At 37.4% G+C, this 14899-nt stretch overlaps 1 protein-coding gene across 1 annotated transcript in view; it reads right to left on the reverse strand.

Moving 5' to 3' along the window:
- ARNT (aryl hydrocarbon receptor nuclear translocator) overlaps positions 1-11234 on the reverse strand; it is a gene marked incomplete at its 5' end in the record, with an annotated part of 36033 nt that extends 24799 nt beyond the window's left edge. The window contains 3 exon segments of the mRNA NM_001287465.1: positions 2412-2456; positions 7548-7592; positions 11120-11234. Of these exon segments, the coding sequence (NP_001274394.1) occupies positions 2412-2456; positions 7548-7592; positions 11120-11234 (205 nt within the window).
- Between the last annotated feature and the right edge of the window lie 3665 nt (positions 11235-14899).

Genomic DNA, 14899 nt, shown 5'->3' on the forward strand with positions numbered 1-14899 from the left:
CACATATGCCATTTCTATATTGAGAAAAAAAAGAATCAAGCAGTAAATCATGCTAAGAAAGTCAAACAAGTGATCACAAACACACTCTCTATAACACATGTACAGCACACGTGTGCTCACAGACACAATAACCAACCAGGTTTCCCTGGAGAATCATATAAATAAAACTGAGAGCTAGGTATCTAGTATATCCCCTATCAGTGATTTGATCTTGAAGGGGTACATTTCTCTCGTGTCGCTTTCCCGTTTCTCTGCAATAAAGCCATAACATTGCTGGATCCTAGATCAACTCCCTCTCCCCTGGAGGGGCTACAAAGGATTACCACTACATTTCTCTGAATAACTGAAATACTATAAGGGTTTGTGGCAAATGATGAAACACGTTGGTAGTTGGTGTTGGTAGTTCAGTTTATCAGTAATCAATTCCATCTTAAATATATACATAAGTATATGTATATAAAGAGATTAAGAAAAAATATTTACGTGTGATACATTAACAAGCTGAAAACCCAGCTATTAAAAAATGACAACTACAAACATTTTGTAGAAAATGGTCAGCAGGGGGGGAAAAAGAGACAAAAAAATAACACAGTAATGACAAGAACCACCTGAAAACTTATGCATATTGACAAGAGAAAGAAAAAAAGGTGATATTAAGTAAAGTTTCATATTCACTGGGTTATTGTAATTCCTTAACAAACTACAAATATTTTTTCAAAAAGTTGGGAAAATTCATTTCATCTTTTGAAGACCCTCTACTGAATCCCAAACAAGAATATCTGAGGTGAACTAGCTTAACAAATCTTAAAGAAATGAGTTCTGGGAAGTCCCTGGCAGTCCAGCAGTTAGCACTCCACACATTCACTGCTGGGGGTACCAGTTCAATCCCTGGTCATGGAACCAAGAGCCCACAAAGAAATGAACTCTGTTGTTTGCAAGTTAAATATCTAAAATTACTATTACTACTCCTACCAGTACAGATCCATAATCCCTTATCTACTTCAATATTTCCAAATAAAATACAGAATGTATAAATATTCACATTTTAAATTCTGAATTAAATTTTAAAGTCACTCAGTCGTGTCTGACTCTTTGTGACCCTATGGACCATACAGTTCAAGGAATTCTCCAGGCCAGAATACTGGAGTGGGTAGCCTTTCCCGTCTCCAGGGCATCTTCCTAACCCAGGGATCGAACCCAGGTCTCCAGCATTGCGGGTGGATTCCTTACCAGCTGAGCCACAAGGGAAGCCCAAATAAATATTCACATTAAGCAAGACAAATGAAGACTAAAACAGTTCAGGTCATGTTTTCATAGCTTTTTGGAATTTCAGTCAAGAGACTGTGAAACCCATACCACCACTATTATTTGATGGCTTCACTTTCTAATGCAGTTTTTTAAAAACTACTGCCCAAGTATCTACTATTAAATTCTCATTTGAGAGATGATTCACATCCTAAAGTGTTCGTAAGTAGCTATTTCAGATTTGAAGTAACTACAAATTCTTCAGAAACCTTTAAATCTGCTCCTTTTTTTTTCTATTGCCATTGCCACCATTCTAGCCCAGACTCTCATGATTTTATCACTGTCTTATTGTTTCAACGGTCTCCCATTTACCCTCTTGACTACAGTGCTTCTCTTTAATGAGTCCTATATAAAGCTACTGGAGAAAAATTCATATGCATTTTATATTGATACATTATCATTTCATTCAAAGCCTATGATGGCATCTCACTGTTTCAGAGTAGTTTAAAACTACTCTGATTGATATTGCTTAGCCCTTGACATCAATGGTTCTCAATGTATGGGCCCCAGACCAGCAGCATTAGCAATGAATAAGTAGTAATTGCTTAGTTAAGCACTGGATTTTGGATTATTCACTTTTCTGATGTGATTGCAAATTCAATTTTTAAAAAACAAATAATTTACTGCTTAACAATATACAGAATATATTTGAGTTGAGAGGATTTTTTTAATATAAACCAAAGTATTTTTCATGCTCTAGACAGGTAACTTAAACAAATGTATTTCAATAAAAACTGCACTTTGTGTAAACTGTGTCTTTGCTGTCATCTTTAAAAGAATAAAATCATTATCTGTACAGATTTTGTAGATCCACTTAATAATAAATGCAACCAAGAAATTCATATTGTTTGTGTTTCTGTGGACAGCCAGCAAGCACAATGTAGAGCTATTTATCACATACATAAAAACACTGTTTAAGTATACCATCAGTTTGGCACCATAAGTCTGAAAGCCATGTTACCTGACCATAAACAACAATTATAATACTAATTTTCACCAGTTGAGACTGGGCAGAGAAATTAACTCTCACTGAGAAAAAATTAAAACAAGAGAATTTTTAAATTGCCTGGTCCCATAACAAGGACCAAGATGCTCTACTATATTACCTGGCAAATCGCTCTTTATCATTAGACATCTGATCATCATCACACCTGAAGGAGAAAAAAAAGATTAATCCAAGGTATTACACTTGTTATATCTATTTCATTCTGAAAGGAGAACCAGAAAGGGGTAAAAATATTCAGCAAAAAAGCCAATTGAAAAGGCAGCACAAAGCAACAGAGATAATAATATCATCTCACAGAACTTAAAAATCCATGATTATTATTTGTCTGTTTTCTAATGTCTCCTTTACTCTTACTTACCAAACATTCCAAAAAAAGATGTCGAGCTCATGAGGGCACAGCTGCCTGCCCTGTCAATACCTTCCCGAGATTAGAGATAGTTTTATTTTTCTTTAATTACATCAAAAACTATGTAACGTCAAATTTGCCATCTTAGCCATGTTTAAGTGTATGGCTCAGTCACACTAATTATATTCACACTGGTGTACAAACTATCTCTAGAACTTTTTCACACTGAAAAACAAACTCTATAGTTACTGAACACCATCTTCTCATTCTCTGTCCCCATCCCACCCCCAGCTCTTGACAACAACCACTCTACTTTGTCTCTCTGATTTTGACTACTTTACATCCTCACATAAGTGAAATCATACAGTATTTATTTTTTTGACAGGCTTATTTCATTTAGTATAATGCCCTCAAGGTTCATCCATGTGGTAGTAAGTGACAAAATTTCCTTCTTTTTTAAGGCCGAGTAATATTGCATTTGTGAGTGGATATCTGGGGTGCTTCTCCCTCTCAGTTACTGTGAAAAATGGAGCAGTGAACACGAGTGTACAAATATCTCTAAGATCTTGCTTTCAATTCTTTTGGATATATAACCAAAGTGGCACTGCTGGATCATATAATATTTCTGTTTTTAATGTTTCAGGGAACCTCCATACTGTTTTCCAAAGTGGCCATACCATTTTATATTCCTACCAACAGCGCCCAAGAGTTCCAATTCCTCCATATCCTTACCAATGCTTGCTATTTTCTGGATTTTTTGCTGGTAGCATTCTAATGGCCTACTCACTGTTTTGATTTGCATTTCTCTAGATGATTAGTAATGTTGAGTGTCTCTCCATGTGACCTTTAGCCATCTGTGTATGTTCTTTGGAGAAATGCCTCTTCAAATCCTTTGCTCATTTACGCAGGTTGTTTTTTGTTACAGGAGTTCTGCAAGTATCACATCAGATGTATGATTGACAGATATTTTCTTCCATTCCATATGTTACCTTTCCACTGGGCTTCCTTTGATGTGCAAAAGTTTCTAAAAGTCTTAAATTTTGATTTAAACAACGAACAGTATCTCTTTAAGAAAACAAAATCCATTCATCTCAAGAACTTTTACTTAACAAGCTGATGAATCCTGTTTGCTACTACAGAAACCGCAAAGGAGGATGCGTTGAAGGAGGTTAAACCTAACTATGAAAACACCACTCTCTTCTCCAGATGGTCTAAATTTTCCTCTTCTCACTGCCACAGGACATAACAAAAATCCATCAGCTTTGGGCAGAAAGAGGCTTTGTGAGACAGGTAAGACTCACAAAATTTTCAGTTAAACCAGTTATTCCTATTACAGCCAAAATTTATACTTCACAGGCCATATAAATCCTCAACTAATTTGACCCCAAAAATTCTCTCTGAAAATAACTGGAGAGTAGACACAGAGGTGCAGTGGAATTTCAGCTCAAGGACAAACTGTTTGTTTCTAAGATACAAAATACACTATAGCTCACACGCTACAGACTCTTAATGAAAAAAGAGACCTATAATTTGCGTATTAACTCTGAATCTCAAGAATGTGTCTTCCAGGTCCTTGCTACTCAAAGTGTGGTCAGTGGACCAGAAGCAGCAGCATCCCTTAGGAATCTGTAAGAATGCAGAATCTTGGGCACTATCCGAGACCTAACAAATTATAATCTTCATCTTGTAAAGAACCCCCTGGTGGATTTGTACCTGCATTTGAGTTTGAGAAGCATTACTTTAGTACTAGCAACTCTGATAGTGTATGTAGAATTTAAAATCCTTCATATTCTTAAAAATTATTTCATAGTGTTGTATGGAGAATATAACAAAATGACACTTGAACAAAGTGATGACAAGAGGTAATAAATTACAACTTGCATCCACCAAGGAGACTGAGTTAATCCACCAAGTATCGAGCTGATTTATAGATTTACAGATGCAATGCAAGTAAGACTTTCACTCCCAGACCAAAGTGGAAAATTCCAATTAAAAAAATGTACCAGGAATTCCTGTTTAGGTCTCCATACTTCCACTGCCTGGGGCATGGGTTCAATCTCTGGTTGAGGAACTAAGATCCTGCAAGCCATGAGGCCAGAGGAAAAAAAAGTTCTGATGATCAAGTAAAAAAAACTTGGTGATGACTCTCCTGGGCATGCATAATGACCTATTTGGTAAGATCAATTATGAAAACTTTTTTTTAAGGTCGGGGAAAGGACAAATAAACCTTTTAAAATTTGTGTGTAGTTTGTGACTACCAGATTTTGTGGAATGGAAGCAATGACTCAGGGCTAGAGCTAAATGACAGGAATAAATAAGACTAGTGACTACCTCTATCCCATTAATATGCACATCTGCTACTACTATTTTATCTATTATTATAATTAGGAATTCCTAATTGGATGAATGTGCACTGGAACTGTGTGGAAAAAGTCTATTCCTGCATAGAAATTGAAATGTTTTCCCGTCTTTACATTTGCTGACACTCATTAACGCTCAAGACCTCTCTTGGAAAATGGCTTTCTCCAATATTTTACAACTATTTCTTTATGGTAACCAAGTCACAGTTGTTGTTTTTGAGAATATCTGGCAGTGTTCCATAGCTGGGCAGAAGCTAAACACACTAGCTTTAACTTTAAATACTGCAAAAACAATAATAATAGATAGACAGATGTCACTGACTCAACTAAGCACTATAAAACTAAACAATGGCAAACAATTTAGAATACGGGCATCTTCTGTATAAAAACAAAAAATGAGGAGACAATGACTATATATGCACACAAATATGTGCATTTAAATACACTTACATATGCACTGAATATTCGTGGAAGGATACTTAATAAACTGCAAACTATAGTCTCAAGACAAGGATTCTGAAGGTATGAAGTGAAATGAAGATGTACTTTCATTACACATAACCTTGCACTGTTTAACAATTTTGTGATAAAGTATGTTCATATTTCTTTTAAGAACTTAGTTCAAATAGTAAAATCCAGAAACTCACATAGTAAAATAAATTTTTTTAAGAACAGGGCTCCTGTATTTATTTTTCAAATATGTGTTACTCTGCAGTGTAGACAGTACCTAGGTAGCATTTTCAACTTTGAAAAGAAAAAAAAGGCAGGGTGCAGTCAAGGTTATCGTCCATTCTTTGACTCTTATTGCTTTCCTGACTTAAAAACAAAGTGAAGTAAGGACATTCCTGGTGGTCCAATGGTTAAGACTCCATGCTCCCAATGCAAGGGGCCTGAGTTCGATCCCTGGTTAGGCAACTAGGTCCCACATGATGAACTAAAGATCCAACATGTAGCAACAAGGATCCTGCATGCTGCAACTAAAACCCAACACAGCACCAACCCCACCCCCCACCCCACCCCCCGCCAAAAAAAACCCACAAAGCCAAGTAACTGGTCTTAAGCAAGAATAGAAATTTTCTTTCTCTGAAAGTACTCCTTCATCAATATATTGAAAAGTTCACTTTCAGTTCCCTAGAAGGTTCAGTACTACAAGGATACAAATTCCAATTCCTGCTCTGTAGGAGAAATCAGTGAGTATCACAGGGCAACATTAGAACATTAATGACCTCCCAACTAATTACGCCTTGCAGTATTCACTACCTGGTGCAGCCCACTTCCACACGGAGTCAGAACTTGGACATATGACTTGCTTTGGCCAATGGGACAACAGCAAATGTCAATACAAAGCAGATGCTTGATAAGAAGCACTTGGACTGAGACATGCCCTTTGTATTACAACCATCCCCATGTAAAGAAACTCAAGTCTGCCCTCTTTAAGGATCAGTTCAGTTCGTTCAGTTCAGTCGCTCAGTCGTATCCGACTCTTTGCGACCCCATGAATCGCAGCACACCAGGAGTTCACTCAGACTCACGTCCATTGAGTCCGTGATGCCATCCAGCCATCTCATCCTCTGTCGTCCCCTTCTCCTCCTGCCCCCAATCCCTCCCAGCATCAGAGTCTTTTCCAATGAGTCAACTCTTCGCATGAGGTGGTCAAAGTACTGGAGTTTCAGCTTTAGCATCATTCCTTCCAAAGAAATCCCAGAGCTGATCTCCTTCAGAATGGACTGGTTGGATCTCCTTGCAGTCCAAGGGACTCTCAAGAGTCTTCTCCAACACCGCAGTTCAAAAGCATCAATTCTTCGGTGCTCAGCCTTCTTCACAGTCCAACTCTTACATCCATACATGACCACTGGAAAACCATAGCCTTGACTAGACGGACCTTAGTCGGCAAACTAATGTCTCTGCTTTTGAATATGCTATCTAGGTTAGTTATAACTTTCCTTCCAAGGAGTAAGCGTCTTTTAATTTCATGGCTGCAGTCACCATCTGCAGTGATTTTGGAGCCCCAAAGAATAAAGTCTGACACTGTTTCCACTGTTTCCCCATCTATTTCCCATGAAGTGATGGGACTGGATGCCATGATCTTCGTTTTCTGAATGTTGAGCTTTAAGCCAACTTTTTCACTCTCAAAAAAAAAGGGGGGAGCAAGAGAGATGCCCAGCATTATCATCTGAGTCCAGTTCCCAGATGACAAGGCAGCTGAATGCAGTCTTAAGAATGAGCCTAGGCAAGATCAGCAGAAAAACCAATTGACAGAATTATAAGAAATAATATATCATTGTTATTTTTAAGCCATACAACTATAGGTAACTGATACAGAGGATCTTATAAATTCTATATTCTCTTCTCACTGAACACTTTCCTCTGGAGTTATTACCAGAATGCTTGGAAATTGTATGGGGTTTAACAGGAAATTTTAGTTTTAGGATGAAGGACTCTCCTTAGGTCTAAAGACAAAAATATGAGTCATAAAGATAATTAACTAATGTTTAATATCAGAAATCTAGATAAAGTTTTACAATCTTACCTCAAAAATTTACTGTTCCCTTCTCCATCATCATCAAAATCCAATCTGAGGAAAGTCAACAAAAAATATTATAAGCCTACTGATAATGCAGAATATTTAAAAAAATTACAATTCTAAACCCACATCTATCTGAACACCCACTTAAAAAGAAGAAGGAAAAGAGGAAGTGGACATAAGCAAAGATATACTTACTACCTCTTCCTTGTTGAACCAAACTGGGCAAAGAAATTGATCAAAAATGAGTACCAGACTTCCCTAGTGGTCCAGTGGTTAAGAATCTGCCTGCCAATGCAGGGGATACAGGTTCGATCCTTGATCTGGGAAAATCCCACACACCGCAGGGCAGCTAAGCTCAGGTGCCACAACTACTGAGTCCGCGCACATAAAGCCTGAGCTCCACAACAAGAGAAGCCACCACAACGAGAAGCCCAGAAATCGCAGCCAGAGAGTAGCCTCTGCTCTCCACAGCTAGAGAAAGCCCACGCTCAGCACCAAAAACCCAGCACAGCCAGAAATAAATGATAAGTAAATAAGCAGACATGGGTTCCGTCCTTGGGTTGGGAAGATCCCCCGGAGGGCATGGCAACCTGCTTCAAAACTCTTGCCTAGAGAATGCCATGGACAGAGGTACCTGGTGGGGTATCATTCATGGGGTTGCAAAGAGTCAGACATGACTGAAGCAACTTAGCAAGTAAATAAATAATTTTTTTCTTTAAAAAGAGTGCCTACTGCTACCTTTATTTTCCTAGGGTAGCAATCCACCTTTGTCAAAGTTTTACATCAGAGTACAACCTCACAAAAGGAGCAGGAATCTACTCAAAAAGGACAAGGAAAACATTAGTGTGAGTAATTCAGGTCTTTATTTTTCATTTCTATAGTCTATTCTAGGCTATGTTACCAGCTCTCTGAAATATCTCTCAAAACAGGGAAGTGATTTAAGACCTTGGAAGGTTGGGTTTTTGTTTGGCCATACTGCGTAGCTTGTGGAATCTTAGTTCCCAGGTAGAACCAAATATGAGCCTTCAGCTGTGAAACAGAGAAGGCAATGGCACCCCACTCCAGTACTCTTGCCTGGAAAATCCCGTGGATGGAGGAGCCTGGTGGGCTGCAGTCCATGGGGTCACTAAGAGTTGGACATGACTGAGCAATTCACTCTCACTTTCCACTTTCATGCATTGGAGAAGGAAGTGGCAACCCACTCCAGTGTTCTTGCCTGGAGAATCCCAGGGACGGGCGAGCCTGGTGGGCTGCTGTCTATGGGGTCGCACAGAGTTGGACACAACTGAAGCGACTTAGCAGCAGCAGCAGCAGCCGTGAAAGCACAGTTTTAACCAATGAACCACCAGAGAATTCCCCGAAGGTTGTTAAATAATGTTTCTTTCCTTCATTCATCCAATGAACATGTAATACATGCTACATTCCAGATACTGTACTAGATGAGTTGAAAACAAAAGATTTGCCCTCAAAGGCTTCTTCTCCTAGACAAATATAAATATACAAGTGAAAATGAGAAAGCATCATATGAGGAGCACAATCAATCAGCTTAGTGAAAAAAAGAGGTGACTTTCATTTCAAGGGATTAGGCAAGATTATAGGTAATGAGATAGGCAATCTCCTATTAATCTCTATACTAAACTAAAATGTAACTCATGTTACCACCTTAACCCAGTGATCTTAGCATCTCCATTAGAGTGATAACCTGATATTATAGGCCTCTAAATGGATTATATATGAAGTACATAGCATCAATCCTGAAAGTGTCCATTTTTCTTCCTCCCTGTAGCCCCATATCACATGTCAGAACTTCATGTGACCCAGTAACTTCATTTCTAAGACTCTATCCTAAAGAAAAACTCAGAAAAAATTTATGTACAAAGATACTCATTAAGCATTACAATATAACAGCATATCTTCAAAACTGTTTAAATGTCCCAAAATAGAAATTAAGTACATCCTTCTATGTAACTATTTTAAATTATGTTTCTATATAATATGTAACAGTATGGGAAAAAGTTATTTTATACAATCAGATCAAAAGACTAGACTATATAAACCAATATAATTATGATTATAACTATACATAAAGAATTAAGTAATTATGCAAAAGAACTAATGAGAGATGAATTTGGGTGCTAAGATGATTGCTTTACTAGTCTTCTAACTTTCTACATTTTCCAATATTTCTTTTAAAAAAAGTATTATTTCTTTTAATATATTTTCTTCATTACCAATATTACAAACACTTCAGAAAATTTAGAAATAATTAAAAACAAAAGAAAAAATAAATCACCCATAATCCCATCTTCCAGACTAACTGATAAGTATCCTTTCAGTTTTTTGGCTATGCATATGTGTTATATACATATTTTTTTCTGATAGGAGTTGATATATTACATATACTGTAACCTCTTTTTCTAAATATATTATGAACATTTTTCTGTACTAACACATATTTGCCACTTCTAATAGCTGTATACTTTCAATATAACTTTCTCAGCCAATCTCTCAATTTTGATATTAATACTGATTCTGATTCTAATTGTTAAGATTATATATAATCTTAACACTGTGTTTAAGAGAGTAGACTCTAAAGCTAATCTCTCAAGGTTTACATTACAGATCCTCTACTTACTAGCTTTAAAACCTTGGGTAAATTACTTATTCACCCTATGCCTCAGTAAACTAATTGCTTCTTGGAGACACAGCAAGCCTTAATGTTATTCTGTTACCATCTTAAGGCAGAGAACACTCTTGCATTACTATAGGTAGGAGGAAACTTAAAGACTAAGTGTAACATTAGCTACAGAATTTTTTAAAACACAAGAAAGGAAAAAACAGAAAATATAAAGTAGGTAAAATACTACCCCTTCTCCCAGGCCTTTCTAAAACAATCTCTTTTCTGAAGCCTTTCCCAACCTCTACCAACCAATGGTGATTTTCCATGCAGCGAAATACACAGCACTGTATTTGTTCCTTTCTTAGCAAACCTGGAGTATTCTATCTTGAATTACATTTATGTGTGTGACGATTATCCCTTTAAGAACATAAGTAACTTAGAGACAAAAACTGTGCCTTATTTACCTTTGTATTCTAGGAGCAATCACACAATGCCTTACACTAATTAGGTATTGAATAAATAATTCTGGAACCAAATGGACTCTGGATTCCCAACAGGGCAACGTATCAATAACTTAAAGAAAAAATATTTTAGATTTCAGCGTTCTCTAAATTCAGGAAAGTAAAAAGCCTACCAAAAAGATTCTGAGAATGGAGATACAAAGCTTAATGAAAGCAACGGTATTTTCTCAGCAACAGTGAAATCTTTGGGCTTAGCTATAGTCCTTTACCTTCCAGAGATTTTTGGTTTAAAAAAAAAACAAAACTGCCTCTAAGCAATTAGGTAAAAACATCAATTCCACACAAAGAAAAATCCAGGGACTAAAGAAAGTTATCTGAAAGGAGTGTAATAAGCAGTTAAAAGAAGCAAGAGGGTTAGGAAAAGGGGTTTAGTAACTAACAAAATTAGGCGGTTTAAAGGAGAAGCGTTCATGACACAATACACTCAAACTTACCCTGGTCGCCGCTTAATAGCCCTCTGGACGATGGCTCCTCCACCTTGAATCCCAGGCCCAGGGTTTCCAGAGGCAATGGCTGGACCCAGAGGTGGTACATCTGATGTCATTTCTGTCAGAGAAAAACAGAAACACAGATTTTAGAAAGATTGTCCTTGTTTATCATCATCATCATTATCAAACTAGCTAGAAGAAAGGTTGAAGCTATGGATGATATCTCAACAGTTTGCCAAAAAACTCAAATGCACATTTTAGATTGCTTTTCTTGAATTCTTACTCTAGAAAAAGATTTCCCTACTTCAGTTTCCCCAACTTCATACAGTTTGGAAGAGGTGGCACTATATTCTGCAGCCTCCACTTCTAAAAGCTTGTAATAGTGACATTAATCTGCTGCTAAGTCGCTTCAGTCGTGTCTGACTCTGTGCGACCCCATAGACGGCAGCCCACCAGGCTCCCACGTCCCTGGGATTCTCTACTCAAGAACACTGGAGTGGGTTGTCATTTCCTTCTCCAATGCATGAAAGTGAAGTTGCTCAGTCGTGTCCAACTCTTAGCGACCCCATGGACTGCAGCCCACCAGGCTCCTCCGTCCATGGGATTTTCCAGGCAAGAGTGCTGGAGTGGGGTGTCATTGCCTTCCCCAACATTAATCTAAAAGACACAAATAGGTTTACATATTTTATTCATGCAACAAATATATATAACTTAGCTCCTCTGATTTATTTTATTTAGAAAATGCAGAACAACCTGAAAATTAAAAAATCACCTAAAGTCCAATACTCAAAATACTTACATAGAGTAAAACTCTTAAGTCCTTTGTTATGACGCCTCTTTTTAATCCTTTTTCTCTCCTATCAATTCAATCTCATACCCCAGAAGCAACCATTTTTAACAGCTGAGTTCAGTTTATCTCTTATTTTTCCCCTCAGATTATACACATCTATCTCTCTGATCAAAAATGGGCACATTTGATTACAGTGGGTTTGTTGAAGATGACCAATGGCCTTTTGGGACTAACCTTATGTGAGAGTCCACAAGACAGGCCAAAAATATTGTATACAACGATTCTTGATGTTTTTGTACAAATCCCTGAAAATGTAGCATACAGAAAGTATACAAAACAGATTACAAATGAGAAGCTGGGTATGGGTAAAGTGAAACCAGATATTAAAAGAAAAAAATTAAGAGCAACTTCAGGGTGGCCAAGCAGAAGAGGTATTTCTCCAGGCTGAAAATGAGCTAATCTGGAGAGAAAAACGATGCAATGGAAAGGAAACATGTTTAGTGCAAGTCTCCTGCCAACCAACGGATATGGCCATCATTACATGACATGTGTGTTGATAGGGGAGGAGGCATTTTTCCTAATAAAAATAAGAATCCTGATCTGAAAGTTGCTTTTAGCATTTAAATACATATCAAAGATATCCACACACACACACACACACACACACACACACACTCAAGACAGATGCCTCATCCCTTTTCATAACCTCACAGTGTATGAATATATCATATCTTATTCAACAATTCCCCAAGTTGACAGACATTTATATTGTTTCTATTTACTATTACTAATTATCTACTATTACAAATAAGCAAATGTATTTATACTTACTAATATAAGTATATAAAACATTTACACATACAACTTTAAATTCTCTTCTGCTTTTTAGAACAGATTCCTAGAGATGAAATTCACTGTATCAAGGTATATAATAAGCACATAAAATTATGATGGGTACTGTCAAATTACATTCCAAAAAGGTTGCTATAATTTCTGCTCCCACTAACAGGATATGAGAGTACCTATCTCCCTCACCAGGACTTGATATTATACTTTGTAATTTCACCAAAACTGACAGGCAAAAATGGTACAGTATTTCATTCTTATTATGTGTTTTTACATTAGTCCTCTGAAATCAATGAGTTTATGTATCTTTGATATTTTTATACTTAATAATATATCTTTTTCTAAAGCAGCCATGAAATTAAAAGACGCTTACTCCTTGGAAGGAAAGTTATAACCAACCTAGATAGCATATTCAAAAGCAGAGACATTACTTTGCCAACAAAGGTCCGTCTAGTCAAGGCTATGGTTTTTCCAGTGGTCATGTGTGGATGTGAAAGTTGGACTGTGAAGAAAGCTGAGCACCGAAGAATTGATGCTTTTGAACTGTGGTGTTGGAGAAGACTCTTGAGAGTCCCTTGGACTGCAAGGAGATCCAACCAGTCCATTCTGAAGGAGATCAACCCTGGGATTTCTTTGGAAGGAATGATGCTAAAGCTGAAACTCCAGTACTTTGGCCACCTCATGCGACGAGTTGACTCATTGGAAAAGACTCTGATGCTGGGAGGGATTGGGGACAGGAGGAGAAGGGGACGACAGAGGATGAGATGGCTGGATGGCATCACTGACTCAATGGACAAGAGTTTGGGTGACTCCAGGAGTTGGTGATGGACAGGGAAGCCTGGCGTGCTGCGATTCATAGGGTCGCAAAGAGTCGGACATGACTGAGAGACTGAACTGAACTGAAAGAATTTACAGGATCTATCAGTATATAAAAGATATTAAAGCATATCAATTTATAACAATGCATGCCTATTATGTATTACAAATATTTTCCATCACCTACCTCAGCCTTTAAACATATAACGTTTTATGATTTTATGTTGTTAAACTTATCAATGTTTTCCTAAATAATTCCTGGATTTCTGTTTTGCTTAGAAAAGCTCCCCATCTTTGAATTTACATCCTTATAAAACTTTTGTGTTTCTCATTTAGATTTGTAATCCATCTGAAATTTATTACTTTTGCCTACCTGGCATAAGGCAGAACACTGAGTATATTCTTGTAAATGGTTAGCTAATTATTCTAACATCATTTGCTGGTTAATCCATCCTTTCCTCACTTATCTGAAATGACTCTCTTTACTATATTTTTGGGTGTCTACAAGCAACTGATCTCTTTCTCTACTTTTATTGTATATTAATATATTTTTCAGCTCCTGTGTCAATACTGAACACTTTTGATAAAAAGTGTTTTTTATAGCACATTTTAGTTATCAAATAGGAAAGTCCTCCATTCTCCATTAATTTATTCTACAAAATGTGCTTATTAAATGGCATACACTACTTCTGCTTCCAGGACAATGGAATAGATGTACTTTTCCCTATTCCTCCTGCTAAGCACAACTAAAAGTTCTAGACATCATACATAAAACAAACTTAAGAACATTCTCAAAGGTAGACAGAAGAAAGCAGACCAGCTAAAGACTTCAGGATGTGAAGAATGTATGGGGATGAGTTCTCCTGGGTTTCCTTTTCTTAAAGGCTTAGTCTCTCTAGACAAAGGGCCAGCAAAGCGAAAAGGTTACCAGGACAGAGAATTCTTAAACAACTACTACTATACCTCAGCCAAACACCAGAGGAAAACTGTGATCCAGCCTTTACTCTGTCAGCAAAGGCTGAGTGGGGAACCTAAGTATCTGTCTTTGCAAGGCTGTAACAAAGTACCTCAAAACCCCTCCTGGGATTGTGTCAGAGAAGGCCAAGTAGGGTCTTGGAATTTTCATTTCCAGCTGTCAGAAATGAGCACCTGTCCCTCCCAAGTGTCAGTGGAGACCATGTAGGGAAATGTAACTCCCATCCATATCCAGCAGTAAGAAGTCCTACCTCAAGTGTCTAAATAGGCTTAGTGGGGAACCTGGAATTCTATCTCTATCGAATAATAACAAGGTAGCGCCATTATTGATACCACTCTTCTAAAGTGGTATCATGAAA

This window comes from Ovis aries, chromosome 1 (assembly GCF_016772045.2).
Source record: "Ovis aries strain OAR_USU_Benz2616 breed Rambouillet chromosome 1, ARS-UI_Ramb_v3.0, whole genome shotgun sequence".
Classification (NCBI taxonomy): domain Eukaryota; kingdom Metazoa; phylum Chordata; class Mammalia; order Artiodactyla; family Bovidae; genus Ovis; species Ovis aries.